The sequence below is a fragment of the Calonectris borealis genome, chromosome 16, assembly GCF_964195595.1.
Source record: "Calonectris borealis chromosome 16, bCalBor7.hap1.2, whole genome shotgun sequence".
Lineage (NCBI taxonomy): Eukaryota > Metazoa > Chordata > Aves > Procellariiformes > Procellariidae > Calonectris > Calonectris borealis.
The window spans coordinates 13,393,010-13,417,970 of NC_134327.1; the positions used below are offsets into that span (position 1 = coordinate 13,393,010).

Below are 24,961 nucleotides of genomic sequence, written 5' to 3' on the forward strand. Positions count from 1 at the left end.
ACGAGAACCCATGTAATACTTGAATAATGTGCCTAGCAGCTTTTAAGAACATCCTGACTCTCCACCTTCCTGAACAGCAGCTGCTGTACTGGTGCAGGCTGTAACCGGTACTAAATGAGGCAACACTGACTCACTGTTTCGGAATTTAAAATTTTATTTTCAATTCTCTTTTAATTTAGCTACAGTGAATCCGGAGTTGTGCTTGGCCTCCTCACAATACAATAGGGAAACACTGTGAAAGCTTCTCACCTCCTTAACAAACTGAAGATTTATTCTGCTGAGCAAACCTGGCGCTGCCACTAGAGCATTGCACTGTGGAGGGCTGTCAGCTCCTGATAAGCCTTCCCTTCTTCGTATTTGAGCTGCTAAAGTGTGTGTGTGTATATGTTATAGACCATGGGCGCAGGAATGGGTTAACCCATGGTAAATCAAGCTATCCTAACTAAAATAATGTGAATACATGACACAGACTCCTAAAAACAAGGTAGGTTTGCCCCAGCTGTGGCAAAAACATCATGGAAAATCTGGGAGCAGTTTGCTCACACTTGTTGTTCCAGTTGTTTGTGAGTGGCTGGAATGCTGCAGCTTCCTCCAGATTTATGCCCTCAGCTCTTCTCTTATTCCTGCCCAAGTTGCCAAGGCCACAGACAGAGCAAGGGATGTACGAGAGGTGGCTGGCTTCTGCCTGGATTGCAATATTCATATCCACCGCATTGCTTTTGAGACCCACCACGTAGCAGCTGGGATGGAAGATTTTCTTCAGCAACGAAGAAAGAGAATCTGATGAATAAAAGCTGCCTGTTTTCTACCCTGTTGCTATAACTGCTTTGGTTACCTTTTTTTCTTGTTTAGTTCCAGGTGAACCGCCCAGTTCTGTGTTAGTAACTCCCCACACGACTTCATCTGTTCTTGTGCAGTGGCAGGTAGGTAAAATGAAAAATTTTGATGTTTCTGGAACAATTTTTTGGTTGCTTTGACTTGTTGACCTTAATGGTCCGTTGCAAGGGACCTTTTCCTTAGCTGGAAGTATTGTTGTAAAGTTGAAGGACTGCAGCTACTTCCTTATTTTCCTGATCCAGGCATATATTTTAGTGATGGATGGAAATTTCTGGCCGTTGCCTTTACTTTGTGCCCCATGAGGGAAAGCTTGGGAGGTAAAGGAGTTTCTGTGGCGATGCCCAAGATCATTACTTGTACGGATTCCCCTGTCCTTTCATTGGTATCAATAGAGGTGCATCTTTCCATTGAAAACGTTCAATAGGGTGCGGCACAGGTAAAGATCAGGTAATTAAAAGCTCGCTTTTGTTCGCATCGCATGCTGCCTCCTTCAGCTGCTGAAACAATCAGAAGCGTATGCGGTGCCTGAGATCCTGCTTATACCTTTGAGGAACCTCCACATGCTCTTTTGGCTCTTTGAGGACTAAAAATTGAGATTTCTTCAGAGAAAAGAAAGGAAGTTTGAGCTCTCCGTAATATCTCTGAGTTGGATGTGAAAGTATTCATGCCAAGTCTGCGTTTTATATAGGCATTTCTTCTGCCTTCCTTTATCTTTCAATACTGGCCTCCTGGGAGATGCTGGAACATTTTGTGACCCAGTGCCTGAGGCTTCTTTTTGCAGAGTGAGCATTAATAGAGGGCACCCAGTGGGGTACTGCACGTTATCCGTAACCTATCCTGGAAAGCCTCTGCCCACCCTGCTCCCGAGACAATGTCCCACACACGTAATACGGATAACTTTGGACAGATTGCATTATAGTGAAAAATGTACATACGCGTTTACAGTACAGATGGGGCTCCTTGCATTTTTGGAAAAAAATGTATGTATGAGGGTCTGTTTATTGCTATGCAGCAGCGCTTTAAAAATATGCCTGGCGGTACTACTGGGTTGCTGGCCCAAGTTCACGCAGCATAATACTAAGCAACATCATTGCTTACAGCATGTTGAACAAATAGAAGAGATGTTGAACAGTTTTACCAAAGGAGTTATGGAGAGAGGTAAATCTACCGCCCCACCTACAAATAAAGCCCACAGTGAAGGAAAAAAAAGTATACAAAGAGAGGACAAAGAGGATGTGAGGCATGATGTACCACAGAAATAAACGTTCCCCCAATTGACTGATTATTGGTGTGTAGTTAATGTGAAATAGGTGGTTGTTTAGGTAATTGGATGCTTTTTATTTCATGAAAATGAAATGGGGTTGTTGTGCCAGAGCCATCTCAAGGGAGTTGTGGGCGATTATATGTCATTACTCCATGTATATTAATAGGTCCTGGTAATTCAGCCGTACTGTATTTTTCAAATAAACAAAAATCTTCAAGTCCCACAATAGCCTCCAATTAAGAGGAAGTTTCACAGCAGTGTCTAAGAAATAATGTAAACTGAAAACAACAGTCAAGCTAAATGGGAGAGTAGATTTCCAAGCAAAGCTAAATTTTTAACTTTGAACTGTGTTAATAATTCATAAAACAAACTCTAGATGCATTATCTGTGCTTTCAGCTGCTTGGTCCAATCAGTCCATTATTTTTAAATTTAAAGTAGGATGAAAATAAGTAATTTCCATTGAGGTCTGTTGTATCAATAATGCAAGGCTATTTCCGATGTTCGGGAGGATGTTACAGTTAACATCAGGATCATGTACTGTTCTGCCTCTACCTCAGAGATAACAATTATTCAAACTTACATTTTAGTCTTTTTTTTAAATTTTATTTTTAAATAGCACAAGTTTCTCTTCGTTCTGCACAACATTACGGGCTGCCACTCATAATCATTTTACCTATTTCAGCAGATCCCTCGGGCCTTCCTACAAAATCCTAAATAATCCATTACATCAAAAGCAGAGTTTTGTCCACGAAAGACAGATAGGAAGGGGAAGACCTGACCTTTTAGCAGAGTACCCTTTTCAGGAAAGAATCATCATTTCCATCGCAAGGAGAAAGACAGTTTTCAAGCCATTTATTTTCTGAGCTTTCCTGTCCTAAATTTAAAGGAAGGAATAACGGAGAATCACATGAAAGCGTAAGAAAACAATGCTTGCTATCAACAAATCAGTGTTGTACCACAATGAGGAATTAAGCTTTAGGCAGTTATATGGCAGACCAGGGAGTAACAGTCTCTTTCTTGGCTTCAGCAGCATTTTCCTTTTAAGATTCTGTAGGATATCCCACTTCAACTTTTGTTTTTAAATTTAAAAAAAAAAAAAGATTAATAGTTAAAATAGGAAAAGACATTGAATCTTCCCAAGAGCACCTTCCTTCTAGGTAATAATTAACTGAAATACAAATCTGTGTAACGTTCACAGTATTTTTTTCATTGTGTGAAGTTTATTTCCATGCTGGATAGGCTTTGTTTTCTTGCAGCCTCTCTCCTTTGTGGTGATGCACGTATCTTGGTGGGACGGTGCCTCCTTTACCCTGTCTCTGGAGAAGGCAGTCCTCGTGCTTTGCGCTGTGACTCCTCCCTGAGGGAGGCAAGGACACTGCCGTGCTGTGGGGCCCTTCTCTGCTGGGGCACCATCAGAGCTAAAGCAACTTCAGTATAACACAGAAAACAAAAGAGGAAAGTCAGAAGATCGGAAAATTAAAAAAAAAGATCATGATAGGTATACTAGTAAACCCCATCTCATCTTCTCCACCTTGTGGAGAAGAACGTTTCGGCTGGTCCATGAGCGACCATGTCATCAGGCAGCCCTGGAGAAGGCTGTCGCTTTGTTTGGTCTATTTGCTCAGTCCCTTGGACAAGGGGCTCAATCTGAGACTCAGGAAGGCTGTTGTGCAAGAGGTTGATTTATTTGCCTTGTAAAATGGAGTCTGAGAGGGAATATGATTGCCCTTTTTAAAATACATGGTGGGAGTGAACACCCCATAGGGAGAAGAACAGTTTAACCCAAAAGGCAATGGGTTAGCACAGGAACAAATGGTTATAAACTAGCTATGAATTATTTAGATTAGAAATTAAATGAAAGTTTCTAACTGCCCAAGTAGCGAGGCTTGGAACAGCTTTCCAATATGAATACTGGGAAGCAGAAAAATCAGCTTGTCTTCTGGTGGAGGTTGCTCTGTTTGTGACTTTCTGCAGTCTTGAGGGCCTAGTCCTGATGATTCTTGAGGTCCCTCACAAGCCTGTATTCCTAGATCATTCTGTATGCAGATGCTAAATAATAGTGAAAGGTGGTCAGAGCTTCTCCAAAGGATGGAGCACAATAATGAGCATGAAACAAAGATGAATGAGGTTCTCCAACGATGCGGAGGAAGTACAGCAAGATCTTGGGACTATTTGGGTTGCTTTCAGCAGGCTCTGGGCAGGACCACTGCAAAAGAAGGCAGCTTCTGGCAGGAGCAGTTTCTGCTCCTTTTCCTGGTAGCTGTGTAGCTTTCCTATAGTCTGGTTCATGTAATTTTCTTTTTTGGTTTCCATAAGCTGCAATCTTTCTACTTAATTCCTTCAGCCCTCACCCAAAGCAAAGGCCTTTGCACTAAGACAGGACAGCCTTCTCTCTCCTCTTGCCATCATAATGAAGTAATGGAAAATTCTTGTCATTTCTGGAAGCAGAATGCTAGATTATTACCAAATATCTTCCTCCTTTCCTGTAAAAATATTCTTACTTTCTTCATTAAAATTACATGTGGTATTACCTTCTATTGTGACAGCGTTTCACACCAGCGGTTAATTTTTCCACAATGGGCAGAAGGTTTTCCTTAGTAAAGTTCTCAAGACCGCTTGGAGTCTTTCTGGATTAAAGGCGAGATCATCATTAAGATCCTTTGCATTTATATTTTCAGCCCCTTAAATTTCAGTACAAGAGTCTTTAGAAGATAAATGGCTCAGGGCGTCTTTTCTTCTCTGCAGTTCTTAGCCTGTATTAGACTCAGGAAAGTAATTTTTTTCCCAAACATGAAGAATCCTTTTGCTTGTCTCTAAGCAAGCCATTCAGACAAAAATCTCCTTTTCAGTGTACTGGCTGTATATCTGTACCTGAAGGAAGATGTGAGGGGCTGCTGAAGAATCCTCGCTGAGGTACTATGTCTTTGAGCATCTTCCAGCATGTTGCAGAAATAAAAAATCCCGTATCTGAGCCAGCCCAATGGCCATACGTACCGTACCGCTCCAAGCTGTTACGGAGGAGACCTGGGTTTGCCTGTGGGACTGGACCTATGCCACACACCAGAGTCCATCATACTGTGACTCCTCTCTAAAGGGCTCTCTGAGGCTATTAGACCTATTTTCATCTTTCTAATTAAAGCCAGAACACACCAAGTCTTTGTTATTTTCTCATTAGTCTTTCAGTAAAACAATGCCAAATGAAGAATGTTCTGTGAGCAGTCCCCAAGGAAAATAGCCACTAAAGAAATTCTGTCTTTGACAAATAATTTATTTCTTTTCATCTTGGAAGAAGTGAAATACTGTTTTGCTGTTCCACTGTTGCTGGCCAGCAACATGCATTTTCAGGGACATGCTTATTTGTATTCTTTATCACACACGTTTCTGTGGACGAAAGGAAAGGAGCTTAGCTCTTAGTGTAGTGCCTCAGGTGTCAATTTTTAAGTAAAGAGCCTTTTGTAATTGCCACAGCTGAGTGAAATCATCAAAGTTGCCTTTAACTTGTGTTTTTCAAATTACACAACCTTTGACCCTGTATGTTATTAATGGCTATTTTCACCAGAGCGCACTGTGTCCCTTTGCACAGGACCGGTGTCAGCTACTGCCCGTTGTGATGGATGCTTGTTGCAATGCACATCTTAAGCCCATTCTTAATGTGAATGTTTTTCAGCCACCCAAAGTTGAGAGTCTAAATGGCTTGCTCTTGGGATACCGGATCTACTATCGGGAGCTGGATTACGACACGGGAGCTGGAACAGAATCCAAAACCATCCAGAACCCTTCAGCTTTAAGAGCAGAGCTCACACGTAAGCCTGTGTTTTGGACCCTTTAATATCCCAGAATGGTAATCATCGTTATACCAGACACTATATGCCCTCTTGCCCCATGGAAGTAACACACAATTATGTCTAAGAGTGCTGGGGATAATTTAGCTTTTACATAATCAGGGTGAAGATGCTGAAAAATGCTAATAACTTCTGTCTGATCAGCATCACTTGTAATGGTACATGCTAATCTATGCCAGCATGCTTGAATTGATGTTCTGTCCCCCACGTATCCTCTGATTTCCTGCTTTCTGCTACCTCCATTTCACGATTACCCTGGTATACTTTGTTCTGCCATCAGACAAAAAAGAGAGAGACTTCATTTTCCTCAGCTGGGAACCTTTTTCCTTCTTGCTATTTTTTAATAGTTTTTATAATTGACATTTTTCTTTTTGCAGTATAGGAAAACAGCTGAGGAGAAATTTTAAATAGAATTTTTACAATTTCAAAGTGCTTGTTCCTATTTTGGAAGAAAATAGCAAAAGCAAGCAAGAATTTTAAGGTGTATGCTTGCCGTGTTAGTCACTGGGGGTTTTGGCTCACATGGAAAGAAGGTGGAGAGGGAAAGGAATAATAGAAAAATTTAAAAGGATTTTTAGACAAAGGCTAGAAAGGAAATCAGAGGGAAGAATAGGCAGAATAAGATGATGGGAGGCGAAGATGTGAGCACTCAGTACCCTGACAGATATGGTCCAGCAACGAGACGTGCTCACGGAGGGACCAGCTCTTGTCCTGTTTTATGTCAGTGGAATATTCAGGATAAGATAATACTGTAAGAGCAGCAGATAGGGTTGAGTGAGACTATTTTAATATCTTACATCATCTTCCATGTTTCCCTGAACCCATAAAAGTGGCTTCTACAAAAGCAAGAGTGATTTTTGTGGGGGTGTGGAAAAAGTGGATGCTTTAAATATGACGTAAGCACCTAACTCTGACCTCACTTATATGGTCAGTGCTGAATGAGACTTCTCAGACTGTACAGAGTTTTCACCAGGACAGAGGTGGAGATCTAAAGCTCCTATAAGTGTAGGTATGCATAAGCAGTTTTTTCTGGACAAAAGCTGAATGACTGACTCTGGATATTATCATGAAATAATGACTTTGGATGCTCTCTAGTCTCACAAGCCAGGCAGCCTGGGAAACCTACCCGTTTCCTCTCTCCCTCCTCTCGGCTGGCCCTGCAGCTATGTTCCCAAGAGCTGTAGAGTAGAAAAAAACATGCTGTACCTCTCCAGGGAGTCAAGAGAGAGAGAAAGGGGTGGAGACAAGGGTATTTTAAGAGAAATTTCCCTCTTCCTTCTCACAATATGACAACTCTCACCTTAGTACACCTCTGTTCCTCACTGATCTATGGTTTTGCACAGCTTAGCATATTATTACAATTCACTCACAGTAGGAATATTGAATTATATAAGTGAAACTGTGGGAAATCTAACACACATTTAAAGAAACGGGTCCTGTCCTATTGTAAGTGTTCGCTCTTTGTGGCCTGTGTTTCAGGTCTTTACCCTGCAGCTCTTCAGGTTTTGAATTTTGCATGTTGAGAAATAAGGATGTAATACAGTGTCGAGAGCTTCCCCCCTAGAAATCGTTTCCTTTTTACTCATTTGTTCTGTTTAGTCTAGGAGTCAGAACATTTCTGTGTTGTATATTTGTGAGATTCTCTGTTTGAGGAGGAAATGAAACAGCCCCGTGTGAGTGAGGTGCTTTTGATGTGTTATGAGAGAGCGATGTGATTTTATTGCCCTTCAAGGTATAGTCCTAAAGCTCAAACTGTGTATGTGTGCGCTGCATCATTTGCCTCTGTCTCTGCTGTACATCATTTGCGATAACTATTTCCTTGCACTGTAACAAGCTTTCTGCTTTGCTTACCCTGAATAGCCCAAAGCAGCTTCAAGACAGTGAACAGCAGCTCTGCATTAACGACGTACGAATTAACACGTAAGTGCACATTGCCTTTAGATGAGACTCTTTGTAATGGTTCAAAATACACTATAGGCAAACTCCTGTGGTTCTCCTCAGTGGATCTAGCAGAAATCAACACAGATTAATGATTCTGCTTTCTTGAGTTTCTTTTTCTTTAAGCCTTTGCTTTCCCTACATCAAGAGACATTGACGGTGCGAGTAGGTAGCTGTTGTAAAAATGTGGCTGCTGGGAAGGTAAAACATTATTGACTGTAACAACCCAGTATTGCTGATGCTAAATGAATTTTGATTCGTTTGCTACATATATTGCAGTCCATCTGAGTTTAGCTGTATCACATCGTTAGTCCTATGATTCAAGCATTGCGATGCTCAGGCATTCCGTGAGTAGGAGGCCAGTTTAGAGAGGGCCCAATGAATTTATGTGCATCTCCAGAGGTGTTTTCAATTGGAAATGAATAAAATACCATTCGACAGAGTTAAAAGGCTAGTTGCTTTGTGGTGATGATGGTTCACTAGATGGGTTTTGCCCAAGGCTTTTGAGTCACAGATTGTGATGGGCTAAAAAAAAAAAAAAATGAAGCCCTATCCCCACTGAAACAAAGCATGCATGAGCTCTCATGTGTTCCATTTTCTTCCACATCCAGTTAACACTAAAATCTCCCTTGTGGCTTTTCATGGCAGCAATTAAAATTTCCCTGTACAAGCTGCCCGGTGCTATATCCTATATATCTTACTATTTTTTGTTTATTTGTTTACAAACTTAGCATCATTATTGCTGATTTGCTTGCTACGTGTTTTGCAGTCCATCTGAGTTTAGTGGTATCGCATCAAAAAGTTAGTGATGTATCGGATATCATTTACAGCACGCCTGAGACTGGGGAATGATGCTGGACTCTGAGTCAGACATAGGAGCACACCACTTGTAAACATTTCCGCGAAACTGGAATTAGACGAACCTGTACGATTAGGCTTATTGAACCTTACCAAACCGATGCTGTACTGTCAGCCACAGAGTTAAGGGTGATTCATAGATAGCAGAGAAAATTATTGGCAAAGGGAGAAATTTGGACCCCTGGCCATGCACATCTTAATCAATTCAATGCTCATTTAAATACAGCAATTTATATTATTGATCACTCTCTTACTCTAATTTCACTGTTAAATATTTTAGATTATAAATATTTCTGTTAGGATTGATTCTTTCATCCTGAAAATGCAAAATCTGGAATGAAACTGCTCAGGCGCTGCCTCCCCTAATGACGTTGATATGATTCTACTCCACCTTCATTTGCATCTACTAATTACCCTCATACAATTGGGTTTTTCTAGGTTTTTTCACACTGCTCGCTTTCCTACCTCATCTGTCAGAGTAGTTTCTATATGTCAGCAAAGAAATTGGTTGCCTGGTGGCCAAATGGAGTCCAGACTTCAAATTCTCCTTTCGCTTTGCGATTGATGTTCAGGCTGTGGTCACTTTGAAGGAGAAAGATACCCATGCAGTCCTTCGAATGGGACTCCAGGTTCCCCGCTGCAGATCTTCTTCTGCACCCTGCTTCAGCAGTGACGTTCCTGAGCAGTGCAGCTGCCAAATGACTCCCGGATGAAAGTCCCTAGGATCAGGCAAAGGCTTGAAGCCATGTTCTTTCCTACCAGTAGAGATCAAAAGGAGCCCGTATGTTGAAGACTCAAAGCAAAGTCCCGCCTTTTTCTGTCATTAAGAATGACCTGGAGATGTTCCTCTAGCTAGTTATCCGTCAGGAATGATTCCTCTTACTGGAGCAACACTGTGAGGAAACACTGGAAAATCCTGCCATTTCATTGCAAAGATCTTTCATAATTATGCAAATCCTGCTGCGATGTGTGAATTAGGGAAGGATGGAAGTAGAGATTGCACTAATTGTACTGTTTAATGCTGTATTTCACGAGAGAGAAGTCTGGTGATAAAGAGGTGATGGAGTCTAAAAATACCTGTAATGCAGTATAAATAATTATATATAATATAATATTTTACATTTTCAGAGTTGAAGAAATACAAGAGGTATGAAGTACTAATGACGGCATACAACGTAATTGGTGAGAGCCCTACCAGCACACCAGTGGAAGTGTTTGTGGGCGAAGCAGGTAGGTAAAAGGAAAATGAGTTGATTTTTTTTTTTTTTAAGTACTGACATGTTTTAATATTCTCCAGATAATATTTAATATTTGACCAGGAAAGGTATTATTTGAAAAATTCTCCAATCATGATCACTAGCAGTTTTTTGGAGCGTTCTCTCCTGGAATAGGTTGGCACTGACAGTTTCTTGCCATTTGAAAGCCGGTTGGTCTACGTGAATACGGGAGAAAGGGCATTTGAAAGAAAGAAGAGAAAATATTTTTTGGAGTTGCAGGAGGATGACTGTTCATACCAAATTAGCTTGAGGGAAAAATTGTCTCAAGTTAAAGAAGTGAAAAGTGGAGCACAGGAAAGCCACAAGGGAAAAGAAACAAAACCACAAAACAAGGGAGAGTTGGAAAACTGGTTCTTTTATTTTATAGCTCTCTGTGTAGAGACATTGCCTGTGCACCACACCTTGCTGTAATTTGTGTCAAGAAGACATTGTGTCCAGTTTAATGCTAGCTTTGGAGGCACAGATGATGATTACTGTCAGGAACATGCAGACTCTATACGCGCATCCAGGCTCTACGGAAGCTGGGGTCAGTGGCACTATTCATGCCTTTACTTATTATGGATCTAGTGCATGAATCCAGGCTGTATTTATGAAATGTCACTTGCTGATCATTTTAAAATCCCTCCATTGGAAGGCCACAGGCAGAAATCAGGACGAGACAGTTAACTAGACACTTCTTTGAATGCTTTGTGAAGCAGGTGATTTTGCAGAGCCCAGATAACCCGCAGCTGAGTCTGTTCTTCTCCGTAACTCTAGCTGAGAAGCGCGGGACTGGAATAGCTGATGTCTTCCTCACAGCCACGACGGTGGTGCTGTATTTATGGTGACCCCAGCTGGAGAGAGGCTGGCGCCGAAATAGTTGTTAGTTATGGTATCAATTTCTGCAGGAGCATCTTTTGAAGCTTAGAACAAGAATAGGCGACATGCACCCTCCTGTTGCTCAGTCTGCCGCCGTGAACGAATCTGATTACGCTTTTGTTCTTCTGTCTCAAGGCTAGAATGTAGAAGCTATCAAACCCAGCACTAATGCTTTTTATTATTATTCATTAAATATTCTATTGCTCAAAACTAAGCAAAGCACATTTTTTTAAACTCTACTTAACCTTTTCATTTCAAATATGGTGTAACATTCACTATCTTTCTCTGAAAACATCATAAATTAATCAGAGCAGCATGGTTCTGGAGAGACAGCTGGCAATATTTACATTTTTTTCTAGTTTGCTGCTGCTCCAACTTACTTCTGCAACTGCAGCAAAGAAGGCCCCAAGTGGAGCCAACAGTATCTGGCTTCAAAATACATTTTTGTTTCAGAGCTAAGTATCTCGCTGCTGCAAATGGAGCCAGCACATGCATTTATACACATGTACACGGCACAGAAAATCAGCTGGGGAAAACAAGGAAATGCTGTTATATCGTGTCTTTTAATCCCACGGTCCAGGTCTTCCTTATCGTAACTCAGGGAACAGGGCAACGGAAGGAGCCAAACTTGGGAGGAAACCGAGATATCCAGGAGACCTTCTTTCATAGGCAGGGCTGGTACATCTGAAGTTGTAGCGTGACTCAGATGGTTTTTTAGAGATACTGGATTTACCTCTGGTTAGGGACAACCCAGGTTCATGCGGTAGAAATGATGAATGTAGGATCTTCCTGCCGATTTTCACTCTTGTTGTGTGAAGTTATTACGCTTTGTTATATAACTGCCTCTTCCACCTCCAGAACTGGCTGTGATTTATACTGTGAGTAAAGTGATTGGAGCTGGTATTGCAATTTAAGTTTTAAATTGATTTCTCACACCTTTGAGTTAAAGCGTGTTGCGGAAATACAAGTTTTTGTTGTTATTGTTTGCCTGATGTTCTTACCCGTGATAAAGGCAGTTAAGCAGCAAGCTGGAAAAAATGGGTCTGCTTAGCTTCAGCAATGGGGCATCCATATCAAAACCGGAGAAAACCTCCCCAATAGACAAGAAGTGCTGGCAACACAGGCATAGCACCGAACACAACATGACTGAAGGGGACCAGTCCCTGGTCTGAAGGCCCCAGATAACTTGCGTCTCAGTACTGTTAAATGGTGCTTCGTTCTGCCGTAAGGGTTGCAGTAATTCTGGTAGGTGTGAGAACATTCCCCTCTCGGTTGTAAAAAGGAATATACAGCACCGTGCCTTTGGGGAAATGTGCTGGGTTTGGGCCAGTTCAGTGAAAATACCCGATTCTGTGCAGTCCTGGTGGGGGTTTCATACAGCGTGGGGCACCTGGAAATAATACTGACGGTTGATGTGCTGTTCAGCTTCTATGTCTGGTGCAGCCAGACGAGCGATGCAGAAGGAGGAGTGTCTGTAATTCCTTCCTTCCCTCTTGCGCTCTCCTCTGTTAGATTTGAAGATTTTCCTATCATCGTATCTGGATTTTTACAATAAAAGCTCAAGCAGGCAATGGAGCCCCCTGACAAACCTGAAAAAAAATGCCATTAAAACCAACCCTCTGGCAGTTTTGCCAATCAAACAAGTGAAAAGCACCCGAATGGGGAGTTTCTCTTGAGCTCTGGGATGCCGTTGAGCTGTACCCCAGCCAACAGCCTCCTCGGGCAGCCCGAGCGCTCAGGTCTCACTTGGCTCTGATTGATGGGCAGAGGGAAATTTTGGGAGAGAACAACCTGCTGGTAGGCAACGGGCCAGACACAAGTAACAGACCTCTGTATCCTGACTTGCCTGGTGAACAAGGGAGCTGGACGTAAGTGTTTTGTGGGGGATTTTTTTGCTACAACTGGAGCAAAACCTTTTTCTTGTTACAGTATCCCGTAAGATCAAAGCGCCGGCAAAGGCTGCATTTTGAGTTCTACCTGGATGTTTGCAAAACTCACTGATGTGAGGAGCAATTCTTCCTCGTGCCAGGAGAGCGGGCTGGGCGTCCTTGCGCTCAGTGCAGCCGGGAAGGATGCGCTGCCTGTTCGGTCTGAGGAGAGCCGGTGTCCTTCCCCCACCTGCCTCAAGCATCCGGATCCCTCTCCTCCGTGGACCAGAAGATCCTCCTAACGTCGCCTTTTTAGAGCTGGCTGCAGCTCTGCCCTGCTCATTAGAGAACCATGTGCATCTCCTGACAAATGACAGAAAAATTGAAAGCTGCCACTCGCAGAAATTAGGAAGGGAGTCGCAGCCCCGTCGGCAAGCCCCCTTCTCGCTTTGTTAATTCATTTAACAGTTCAGCTGTCAGGGATGCCGGCTTTGATTGGGAAGGCAGTGAGCTTTCAGCGAGAGGCTGGGTACTGATATTCATCCCAGCCCTAAATGCAGCTGCTACCAGAGGTGCTGTTCTGCTCAGCTGAAATTAAGACTCTGTTAGAGCAGCCACTATATCAAAAGCGTTATTCCAGCAGGTCGCTGTCACTATCTGATTGTGTGGTGGGCTCTGGAGTTCAGGAGACTCCACTACCTGCATTTTAATTAAACAGAAATCACAGGTTTGGGGCAGGCGTGCTTCAACTAATTTGGGAAGGTGAATAAAATGGAAGGCAGCAATACAAATCCTGTGCTAACGAGCCTGCAGCCTCCAGTGCTTCTCCCATATACTGCAAAGCTGTTCTGGATGAAAAATAATGGAATTCATAATTTCTTCCAGCAGCTGCTGCTGGAGGAGAGCGCGTGTGTGCGGAGAGGAGGTAGCAGAAGGGGTGAAGTGCACCAAGAGACACTAGCCTTTAAAGAGGTTCTAAATCCGTTTGTGTGAAGAGGGGAGTGATGTGTGTCATTATAACTGATGGTGACATTGGTGACCTTCAGAATTCACAAGAACTGATGAGGCTGGTTTGTTGTTGTTGTTCTTTTTAATAATGATCTCTGGGAGCTGGTTCTGCAATGGGAAAGGGAAGGAGTTAACAGAGCTGGAAGACAGAGGCTTCTTAGAAGTTCTCCATTGAAATGCTGCCTTGGTTGCTAGCATCATCTTTCAGAAAAGCAGGTTTCCTGGCCTTCTCGCTTTCTTCAAAGTAAAACTGTTGCTTGGAAAGGAACATGAGTGGGACACGGGGACAACTGCTTCTTACCTCTCTTTTCTTACCATCTCCAAAAACTTGAATTTACCTCTTGGTGCAAAGCTTGCAGATGCCAAAGCAAATTTCCCACTGTTATCTGCAATTATTTTCATCTGCCCTCCTGCCTGCGGCTCCACAGGTGTTCCTGGAGTTCCCAAACTTTATTTTGTCTACCTGTAGCTGACACATGGAGGGAAGCTCTGCTCTGCCAGTAACTCAGAGCTGCCTGGCCATCTCCAGCATTTTACAGGCAAGGAGTAGAAACCATCTGGAAAGCTCAGAGACCAAAAGTTTAGGTTTGGGAAAGAGGAGACAAAATACAGAGAAGCAGCCATGCTAAGCAGAAAGAAGCCTCGTAAAGAAGCAAAGACTTGACTCCAGGCACCTGGCTCTCCTTTATAAGCTGCTTCTAGCAAAGAGCTCTTGTCCCTTCTTACCTGGTTATTGCGTTCAGACGACGTCCCTTTGTCTGTCACGCTAACGCCAGAGAAGGTTGTCAAAACAAGGCTGCTTTGTTCTTGAGTGTTTTCATCTGTTTCTGCAGGCCTCGCTCTTTTCATGTGTTCATACAAAATACCCTATGTGGTGTCACCTCCCCATGGTAGGTCAAGAAGGGGGTCCCTCAGCGTTACCTTGGGCCTCCCTTTCTCTTATAGCACAGAAGCTTTATCTCCTTCCCTGCCCCAAACGTAGCTGAGAAGATGCTGTGCAGAGAAGTCCCCTGTGCCTCCTTGCTAACAGCCTACGAGAGGAATGACAACGTTTCAACGCATTAGAGCTGGCAGCTTCAATCAGTCTGCCGTGCCCCCTTGGCTGTTTTCTCCTAGCTGTTTGGGACACGTGGGCCATGGCTCTCGGTGACTGACTGTGCCTATGCAGATACAGAGCGCGTTGCTGCTGGCACAGCTAAAAGAACTGGGTGGGCATTTCCATCCCAGACGCCACTGGAGGAGGGAAGGGAAGGATTATCGCGGCCATTTCGCATTGCAGTAGTCTAAAACTTGTCAGCCTAGGGAGAGTATCTTCCCTTGAGAAACAAAAGGGGGTGGAGGGAAGCTATTGGAAAGTAGTATAATAAATAAATTATTGGTTTCACTTGCTCAAACTTTAAACAAAGGGGTTGACCTTCCCTGGCGCTTTAAAAGCATCAAGCCTTTGAAATGTTAAGGTATTTGCCTTTTAATTGTTGACTCTTCTGAACATCAGCAAAAGGCTACTTTTGGGGGATGGCAGGGTGTTTGAAACATCGATTTTCCTTTTTTTCCTCCCCTTTAAATTTAAAGAATCTGCAGAGCTGTTCCAGCATCTTGCTCAATTGTGAATGAGCTTTACACAGCCGTTCTGGGAATGCCCTGCTCCAGGAGTGACACTGGGTTTTCATCTTGTCCCCAGTGTCTTTCTCCCTAAGGATGGAGAAGTTCTCCTCTGAGCTCGGAGTTAAAGATCCAAGCCATGTTCTCCAACAATGTGCTAAAAGAGAGCATAAAGTCAGAGCAGAGCAAGAAAGGGAAACTATAGGAAAATGGAGAGGAAAAAAAGTGGTGAGACATTTCCTGTTTGGACTGGGAAAGAAACCTCTTTTCAGTTTCTCTTGCGTTACTGGAAACCGTTACACCTGTATCCCAACAGCATTCCCTTTCTGAGAGTAGGATCAGCCACTGGGAACATCCCATCAATATTTCTTGGTGGATTTTAAACTCCTCCAGACTTACTCTCTACATGGTTGCCGCTTGGGGTTGTCTGCAAGTCCAATTTGGATTTGTTGTTCCCATCAATGCAGCTCCACTGGTGGTAATAGCAGTATAGATAGCACTCGGCTGCATTTTGTAATCCTGCAGGGCTGTGACAGGATAGTAAAAAATAACAAACTAAAGTGTGCCTACATTAGAGCATTAGTCATTCCTTGTGTGTTACTGGTATTGCTGCAATGCTGGGGAATTATGGATATTAATTTTCGATATAAACCTTGCCTCCCTTTCCTATTTAAACTGGCTATTTTTTTAAGGGTAGTTTTACATTCTTAATCTGTTTACAGCTGAACGTAAAAGTTTCATAATCAAACTTCCGAATTTGGTAGCTTAGCTCAGTAGCTGCTCTTGTAATGGTAAGACAGAAAGTAACCGTGCCAGCGTGAGCCTGTGGAAGAAGTGTCCTTAATGTCAACATGTCAAAAAGACATCCCTGCAGCTCTCTGGAGACTGAAATGTAATGTCAAGGCAGAAGGAAGCCAAGTCTAAGTGAGAGTCGTACTGCTGTCAAAGCAAGTTATTCTACCGTACAGGAAAAGGAATTTTAAGGGAATGCACTGGAAAGCAGTGTCCAGATTGAGACATAGATTTGATGGGCTTATTTGACATCTTTAATTCTCCATTGACAATCCAGAAGCTCCCTAAAATGATGTGCAATGTTTTCATGCTGCAAGTAAAAGCTGAATGCGCGCCTCATTAACAGCTCATTAAGTTGTTAATATTGGTCATAAGCAGCCTTTGGTACAGCACAATGCTTTATACGGTGCGGCAGCTCCTGCTTAGCTCTGGTATAATTGCCTCTTTTTATCACGCCTCAATGTAGGAAAGATGTTTCTGTCCAAGCAAAAATATCATCAGTTTTTGATCCAGGGCGCTTGCTTATCTCTGCCACTGCTAGTGCTGGTGGGGGTGGCGTCGGGCTGCAATTGCCACGCGACGTTTTGCTCAGATGATGAACTTCCACCTCACAAACCCAACAATTTGATGCCGATTTTCAGTACTGACTGTAGCCTGAGACAGACAGACTCTGCGTACCCAAATTCATCATCAGGACTCCTGTCTTTGTTCCGTAGTCGGTGCAAGCAGCAGTGGGAGTGGTAGGACAAATTAGCTGTTCTGCTGCAGTGTTACATGGCCTGTGAAGAACCGAGTGCAGGGACATTCCTGCACAGAACACAGAGGGCGGAGGGATGAGAAGCCTGATCGTGTATGCAAAGCCTTACTGAACTAACAAGCAAAGCTACTCCATTAAAAGCAAAGGAATTAACCTTCCTTTCAAAAACATGAGCAATCAGTAGTAAAGTAAAGCGGACCATAAATTGCACTGGTAAAGAAGTGGGGAAGCCTCTGGCTGATAACTCATATTCAAACAGACACAGGCTGGAGTTTGAGCATTTTTGACTAATGGGTTATATTTGCAGCCAAATTTCTATTTCCTCTAATTGTGCGGTCCTGCTCTGCTTGTTTTCAGTCATCGTGGGATATGTGAGCAAAATGTTGTAAGTATTTTCATATGGGTCTCAACTCCCGTGGCTTTGTCTCCTCTGTATGGCTTTGCTGTGAAGCCAGCTGTAGAGAACACAGTTGGTTTTCTTTTCTGACATCTGTTTGCTGTATCCATCGTCAATCGTGAAACTGGAGGCATTTCAGGTTGCCTGTTGTAGACTGAAAACAAAAAAGTTGCCATTTTTTTTTATGAAAAGATGAATTAGCAATATCCTAAAACATTTTGGCCACAGCAATCTGGACACTGAGATGATATGGGGGTGCAGGACCACAGTGATGAACTCAGGGATTCTGTGACTGCAAAATAAACAAAGAACGAGAAAACTCTCACTCAGAATCAAGAAAATATAAATTTAATCTCTCTCTCCCCAGGAGCACAAGATCACAGTCCTCCATGGGCTCCCTGGGGTTCCCTGACCATTGCAATCTGTAAATCCTAAATTAATCCCTCGTGGGGGTCAGCTACCCAAACTTGCGTTAAAGCCACAGCGAAAGGTTATCGCAGTGGCAGATCTCACCTGCTCAGTTTGATTTTTTTCTGGTACGGCTTTTAACATTTGGTATACGGTAAACCCAGCAGAGATTCACCCTAATTATTTGATACGCTCTCTTGACTTTAGTGGAGCATAAGGAGTTGTCGGTGCTTATTAGGCTTTAGTAGGTGCTGCCGTTACTGTTAGTGAATATTAAGTGGGTGCTTTTGTTAGCTGCCATGAACTTGTGGTATTATGACATTAGAGTTTGGGATTAACAAATTATAATGAGTGGAACATGAATATAAATGGAGGAGGAGGAGTCTTCGGAACTGGAGAGCCTGGGGAAATAGTCTGAAGTAGGTAATTTTGCCTCTGTCTAATGGCAAAGAGTTGAGAGCGGTACTTTCCCACCCGGTGCTGCTCCCACTCCTGCCGGTGCACGTGAGGGAGGATCAGGCCAGAGCATCAAACCCTCAGCGGTTCTTCACCATCCCTTGCGCCCTTGAACAACCTTCAGTACCTCCTGGGGGGTGAATCCTGCGCCCATCAGAGCTGACGCCGCTCTCAGTTACACAACTTCCGCACTGGGTTAGCTCTGCTAGCTTTAGCGGAGCTAACCCTAATTTGCATTGATGTAAGTGAGAGGGGATTTTCGCTTGTAGGTTCGTGCCTGTGTGTTTGCGCATACCTAATGCTTGTCAGGCTCTTGCTGTTCCTGCTCATGGGTCCGTCTCTGCTGACTGATGGGCTGCCTGCCCGTGTGTGATCATATCCTTGTTGACACAAAAGAAATAGAGGGAAAAGCTCATTTTACTGTTTTCCGCCATCCTGTTTTAACCACCTGTATGCCCTTGCCAGAGGCAGTCTGACAGTTCTGTAAGGGCTTTACTTTTGGGCCGGGCGTTCTCAGCCCCTTGATGGATAATCTCAGTATGCAATGTGATAGCCTATTTTAGGTTTGTATTAGCTAAGTAGAACTGTGGGCTTCAGCAAAAGAAAAGTGTGTAGTTTTTGTTTGCAGGCTCTAACTATTTCACAGTACTGCTCCATGAGATTCGCCTGGGTTGTGGGCATTGTAATGTGTTCACGGTAACTTTTTCTGCATCACTCAGGTCGACTCTGTCCCACGAAAATCCTGGATTGCACATGGCTCATTGGGAAATCTGAACCCCATATTAAAAGATTAGTAATCACAGCAACAGTGTTTTCACCACCGCTGGAAGGGATGGTGAGGGAAGGATGAGAATTACTTCTGCTTGAGTCGCTTGCCAATTTATGAAGGTTCTTCATGAATAAGTTATATCCGTGGAGGTTTCCTCAGAACATGATTGCCTCCTCAGTTCAAAAAATGGCATTGGGCAGATAACCTCCTGGAGTCTGGGTCCGTGGAAAGGATACTCCATTTCTAGTCCTTGTTTCATTTCAGTGTTTTTCCGATATGTGCAGCGAATGTCATCTCTCCCTCTTTCCTCCTTCCACCCCCGCCTCCCCCTCATATCTCTGCAGATGCTGAAGACATGCCTAGTCAATGCTGGGAAGCTTCCCAGTGCTAAGCAAAGAAGCTGGGGATGTTATGTTTGGGTATCCTTTGCAGCTGCTTTTATTTATGCTTTTTTATGTCTTTAATACTCTTAAAATTTTGATGTGGCAAAATGCAGCTACTCTACTAAGTGAAGGTTTGCCTACTGGATAACACGGCAGAGAGTAAAGCAATTGCGGGTATGCTAGATTCCCAAAGTCCCCATCCTGACAGCTATTCTCTTTCTCCTCTCCACCCGTTCTTCTCCACCAAGGTAGGTTTGTCTGTTTATCTTTCTATTTTTGCATCGATTAGATTGTGCTCCCTTTTCATCAGTGTTCATGAGGGTGAGAGAGATGCTGTTCAAATTGTTCTTGTATTGACTTCCATCGGTCTCTTGTACACTAGGAAATGTTTCCATTTCTCTTACACTGATCTATGCAACCATGTAAATCAACACATATATCACATATATCAACATCCCCCAAAAAAGGATTGTTTCCTATTAAAACCTGGCTATTTCCAGCTGCTTTACACACACACACATCCCCCCAGTAGGAGGTTGGGCTTCTCAAAGATGGGGGAGACCAGATTGCTCCTTTCCTGAGACTCATTTCAAATTGCAGGGTGACACAAGCCTGCTGAAGTCAATAACTGGCAGAGCACTGGGTTTTGGTGCCAAATTGTCATGCCTGAATAAGAGGGTAGGAGCACTCAGGTCCAACGTTAGCAAATGGAGTTGCGTTGGAAGGGTTAAGAACCCACGTCTTTTGTATGTCTTATTGCATCTGAAATACATCTGAGCAACACCAGAAAGTGCAGTCCTTGGAAAAAGCACGTACTTCCATCACAAAATGTAGCCTAGCTTAAAACAGCCAGAAATTGGTGGGAAACATCTTTTACGTTCTAAATATAGCTCGTGCTGCTTTGTCACAGAGGAAAGCAGCTTCGAAGTAGCTGTTTTTGAAGCACAATTAACTAATTGTTATTGAACTCATCAGCATTGCTCACGCAGCATTCCTGATGGCACAGAGGTACTGCTGCACAGGGAAGGCGTTCCTCACTCCCACCTCTCTTTCGCAGACCCTGTGAGAAAATGGCCGATAAACACTGAACTTTTTTCTCTCGTGCTGCTTCTCCTTCGTGGAAGGAGTGACTGCAAACATCTGCAGATACACCGCTTTGTTCTTTCTTGGGAGGTACCGTCCTTCCGTTCCTTCTCTAAGCCCGTAATGCAAGAAAACCTCTTGCATTTCGCTTTGCCCATTCTGCAGATCAATCTCGCTGTTTTATCTTGTGACCTTCTGTTTGTTTTGTTGTGTTTGGCTTTTATAACCCACTTAACTGTTGCTTATCTACGCCATAACTTGAGGGCAGTGGCTGCAACAGGAGAAGAAACAATCTGTTCTCCATGCCGCTGCAGGGACAGAACTTCAATACAGCGAGGATGATTTAGGCTAGACTTCTTTTTTTTTTAAAAAAAAAAAAAAGCATCCTGAGAGTTATTTTAAGAGTTATTAAAATAGGGATATGCTGGCAGAGTTTGTGTGGGGATGGGGGGGGAATCTGGAAAGAGGTCATGGATCGAGATTACACAAACATCTGACCAGCCGAGCTGATCCCGGTGTGACGCAGGAGGATGGATGTCTGAGCCCTCTCCAAATCCTTTCCAGCTCTATTTTCCATGACTGTGTGTGCCAGGAACCGGTGTGTAAACTTTGGAGGTGCTGCGTGTGCATGCTTTAATTGTCAGCACACGCTACACTGAATATTGCTGTGTCTTCTCTCTTGTTGTTACTCACTAGGTGGGTGAGATTACAGCTGATACATCAGAACATGCTGCAACCACCCCTCCATTATAATGTGTAGACATACAGATTAGAGGCTTTTTAGGCCTGGAGCTGTCTCTTTGTTCTGTGTTTATGCAACACATTGTGCAATGAGATTCTGGCCTCTAGGTGCTAACACTGAAATGCAAATATATTGATTACTAGGGAATAAAAGCAGGCATGTTCACAAAAGCATGCTTTGATGAACTGGGGGCAAAATGCTTGCTAGCTAGAAAAAGATCAGAGGTCTTTAGAAAACAGAAATTTGCTTGGGATTGTTTGGAACTGCGGGATCAAGCTGATGCACAGAAAATCTTCAGTCTCTTTCATTGCATTTTTCTCCTCATTTTTTGCCTGCATATTTATTTAAATGGCATGAGAATCGGGGAATCTTGTCCCAGACTTGTCTGTGAATTTTCTGACATAATACTGGCATTATAGGAACAATTAGAAAATCAGTAGAGGAGAAATCCTTTGCTACCCAGAAATTGGAGCAGATGTAAGAGCTGCAACGAATGCTTCATAAAAAGAGTTATTAAGTTTACCCAATGAATCACAAGGATTTGTAGCCTACCTGTGCTACAGAGCATCGTGGCAACTGTCACTAAGAAAAGGAATAGTAGTTTCATATTGATGAAAAGCTCTCGGTGCCACACAGCCCAGAGAGCAAATATCCCAAGCAAGCAGCGAGAAAAACTAACGTGAAGCTTCTGCCATGCGCGGAGCTCTGGTGCGGGCAGGCCACTGGGGACTTTAAGCACCTTCTCTTTAAAGGTTATAAGCATTTGCAAGCTCAAATTGACTGTGGTGTGAGCAGAGGCTGTTCAGTACGACTGGAAAATGAGGGCAGTGATATGTTTAAATGTGGCTTTAGATGTGTAACTTTATTCATGGGCTCATTTTGACTCTCTCTTGCATTTCCAGATAGATTTGTTGTCTTTACATGATCCTGCCAATATCATCCCAGCACATAGATGGTGATGGTTTTTTACTAATTACTATACAACCTGCTCAGCCTTTCTCCTTACTTTTTGGCTGAGAGAGAGTTTCAAGGAGACAATCTCAAAGGTGAATTGAAATCAGATAAGAAAAGAAAAGTTTACAAATATCTGCATGAATTCCAAGGCAGGATACGTGCACAGAATTAGACTTCATGAATACATACTTCTTTTTCAGGGAAAGTGAAATGCTTTCCACCTGCCAAGAGCTGAGTTTGGACCCTCAGGGGTCTGTGTCACTCCTGCTATAGTTGATAATGTCACTAACACCTAAAGCAGTGTGAGGTATGCAGCTTTAACCTTGCTTTTTATGTATTCGTGATTCCAACAGCCGTGAAAAAATTCAGAGCTCAGTAATCTTGAACTGCATTCCTAGAAGGTAAAAGGCTTTTGAATTCACCTTTAAAATGCACTTGCTTTTATTGGCACAGGCTGGCCATAGATCAGTGAATGGTTTGGGGTTTCAAACAGGTAGAGCCTTTAGGGATGCGTTTCCATCTTTTTGAAGTATTTCATTTCACCCTTAATGTAACGTGCTGTCTGCACAGAGCCACATCAAGCATCAACAGCACTTTTCTGCTGTCCCTTGCTGTCAACAAGAAATCTGTGCTTAGAAGAGGAGGGACACATCAGCCTTTGAAAGTTGAACAGAGGGCCAGACTCACAGGGCACAAAACCAAACAATTTGCATCTCGTCGAGGCTCTGGGGTAGCGAAGAGAAATGTCTTTTTCCACATCGTCTTTTTGCTTTTTTTTCTTCCCATCAAATTTTCCACCGCCGTGCCAGCAAAAGTGCAGCTCCAGCAGCGAGCGTGTCAGTGGAGAATGATCACTGGCAGTTTTTAACCATTGTGTTTCTTAGACGTGCTCCAAAAAGGGTTTGACGAAAAGCGGTGTTTCTCTGGCAGCAGGCTGCGCACGCCGGCTCTTCTAATGGTCGCATCTCGGAAGCAGCAATTGTTGCAGGCTGGCACATGGGATCCAAAGAAAAATGCTATTGTAGATGCTGCTTCAGACCTGGGTATTGAGAGCACTTTGAAGCTGTCAGCTCAGGACAGGCAGTAGTGTCACTACCTCGAAAGAAAATGCATTGCTAAAGTGATCCATTTTCTTCTGCGATTGTACATATTCCTGTTTCCCTGAGCATGTCATCATCTGCAAATCTCCGAGTTGTATTTTCAGGTTTGTACTGTGTGATCGGTTGGGCCTCGCACTCTGATGTGTGCTGTGAAAGCCTCAAAATCTTGAGATTTTCGGTCCCTAACGGAACGGTGCTACGTTGGCACTGAAGGCAGGCAGCCAGCCGGCTTGCTGCTCCCTTCGCTCCTCCGGCGAAGTGCAGAAGACAGGGCAGCAATTAGACGAGTGCACCCCTGTGAACAAGCTGTATTTTACTGATGGTCATTGTCACCTCGTGCATTCGCTACATCCAGCTGAAAAGGAAACAAAAAAATGTAATAAACAAACAGTTTTAACTGAGCACTGGGGTAAAGGCTATTTTCAATTTTGCCTTTCATGTTTTAATTGTACAGCAATAATTTTGCAATAGAGTTGCCGATGGCAAACATGCAGAAGACATTAACTTTATTTATGTTTTGGATTATTAATGTGGCTGTTAAAATTCCTCCAGTTAGTTTTGATTGAATTGGTTTTTTGTGCGATTCTGTCGTTTAATGGAGCGGTAAATAAGAATTTCTGATAATGAGCCCAAGCATCTGTCACAACAACCTGGCGCTGGTTATTAACATTTCCATTAACGGCAGGGTGGGCAGTGATAATATGGAAACCACACAGTTAGAACAAAATAAATAGTTGGTGTCAGGCTGAGTGGGTGTTAATTACTATTTTATTTTATAACTCTGGGGGGAGGGAGTAGTGGTTGAAAAGTGTGACTTATGAAGGTCATTCTCTCTAAAGAAAGGAGTCTCCAGAGGAACCAGATAACCGCGGCTATCTAACTCGAGTAGTGAATGTTTTATCGCTTCTATTTATGGCCCATAAAGGGGCAGAGAGAAAAGAGGCAGCTTTCTCAGGTGGTCTGGGTGAAGGCTACAGCACCGTGAACACGGAGAAAGGAGGAGTGTCCCCTTCGCCCTGCCTTTCTCTTCCTACTTCTGGAGTTTGAACAGGACACGCTCCGGCACCTCTTCTGTAAACAGAACATGTGCTGGTTTGTTAAGACCTGCCGGAGGCAGAGACAGCAGGTCGGGAAAACAGACTGTCCTTGCTAGCCGCTGGGGAAGAAAATCCACCTGCACCAAGTTGGATCCCGACAAAGGGAAGGATGGTGTGACCCAGGTGCACTCAAAGATTAGTTTTCTAGCACAGCACAATGCAAAGAAGAAATGCCATCGGGAGCCAAAGAGGGCCAGCATGTACATGTGAAGGTGTAATCAAAGCAGAGCTAACAAGTAGCCAACTAAAAGTCATTTTGTCATACATAAAATATTAGTTGAATTGATTAGCGTCTGACTCGTTTTGGAGGTAATTTTAGACAGTATTTTGGCCCTAAGTCTTGGAGCCTTGCGAACAGGCTGTTATAAAGACGTGCTGCTGAGTGGGAGGCCAGGCTGACGGCGGCTCGGGGGCTGCGTTGCTCCCAGTTACTTTCAAGAGTGGTCGGTCAGGAGCGCAGTGTCACTGCCAAAGGCAAGCCCCGACCGCTACTGTAGAATGAAGACAAAATTCTCCTTTCTTTTCCAAAGCTGCTGGCAGGATTGAGTTGATTCAATGTCTAACCCAGTCTGTGTGGGACAGAACGTAACCACGTCTGGTGGCTCGGCTGCTCCTTGGTCCACGCGTGCCGAGACCTCCCTGTGATATAGATACCTCCAGGGCTGACTCT

General features: G+C 43.4%; 1 protein-coding gene across 1 annotated transcript in view; it reads left to right on the top strand.

The window, feature by feature from the left end:
- The window catches only part of SDK1 (sidekick cell adhesion molecule 1), a 419,426-nt gene that overhangs the window by 360,024 nt on the left and 34,441 nt on the right, over positions 1 to 24,961 (top strand). Inside the window, exons 32-35 of the mRNA XM_075165332.1 lie at positions 853 to 923; positions 5,770 to 5,905; positions 7,805 to 7,864; positions 9,869 to 9,970. Coding sequence (XP_075021433.1) covers positions 853 to 923; positions 5,770 to 5,905; positions 7,805 to 7,864; positions 9,869 to 9,970 — 369 coding nt within the window. The remainder of the gene's footprint in view (positions 1 to 852; positions 924 to 5,769; positions 5,906 to 7,804; positions 7,865 to 9,868; positions 9,971 to 24,961) is intronic.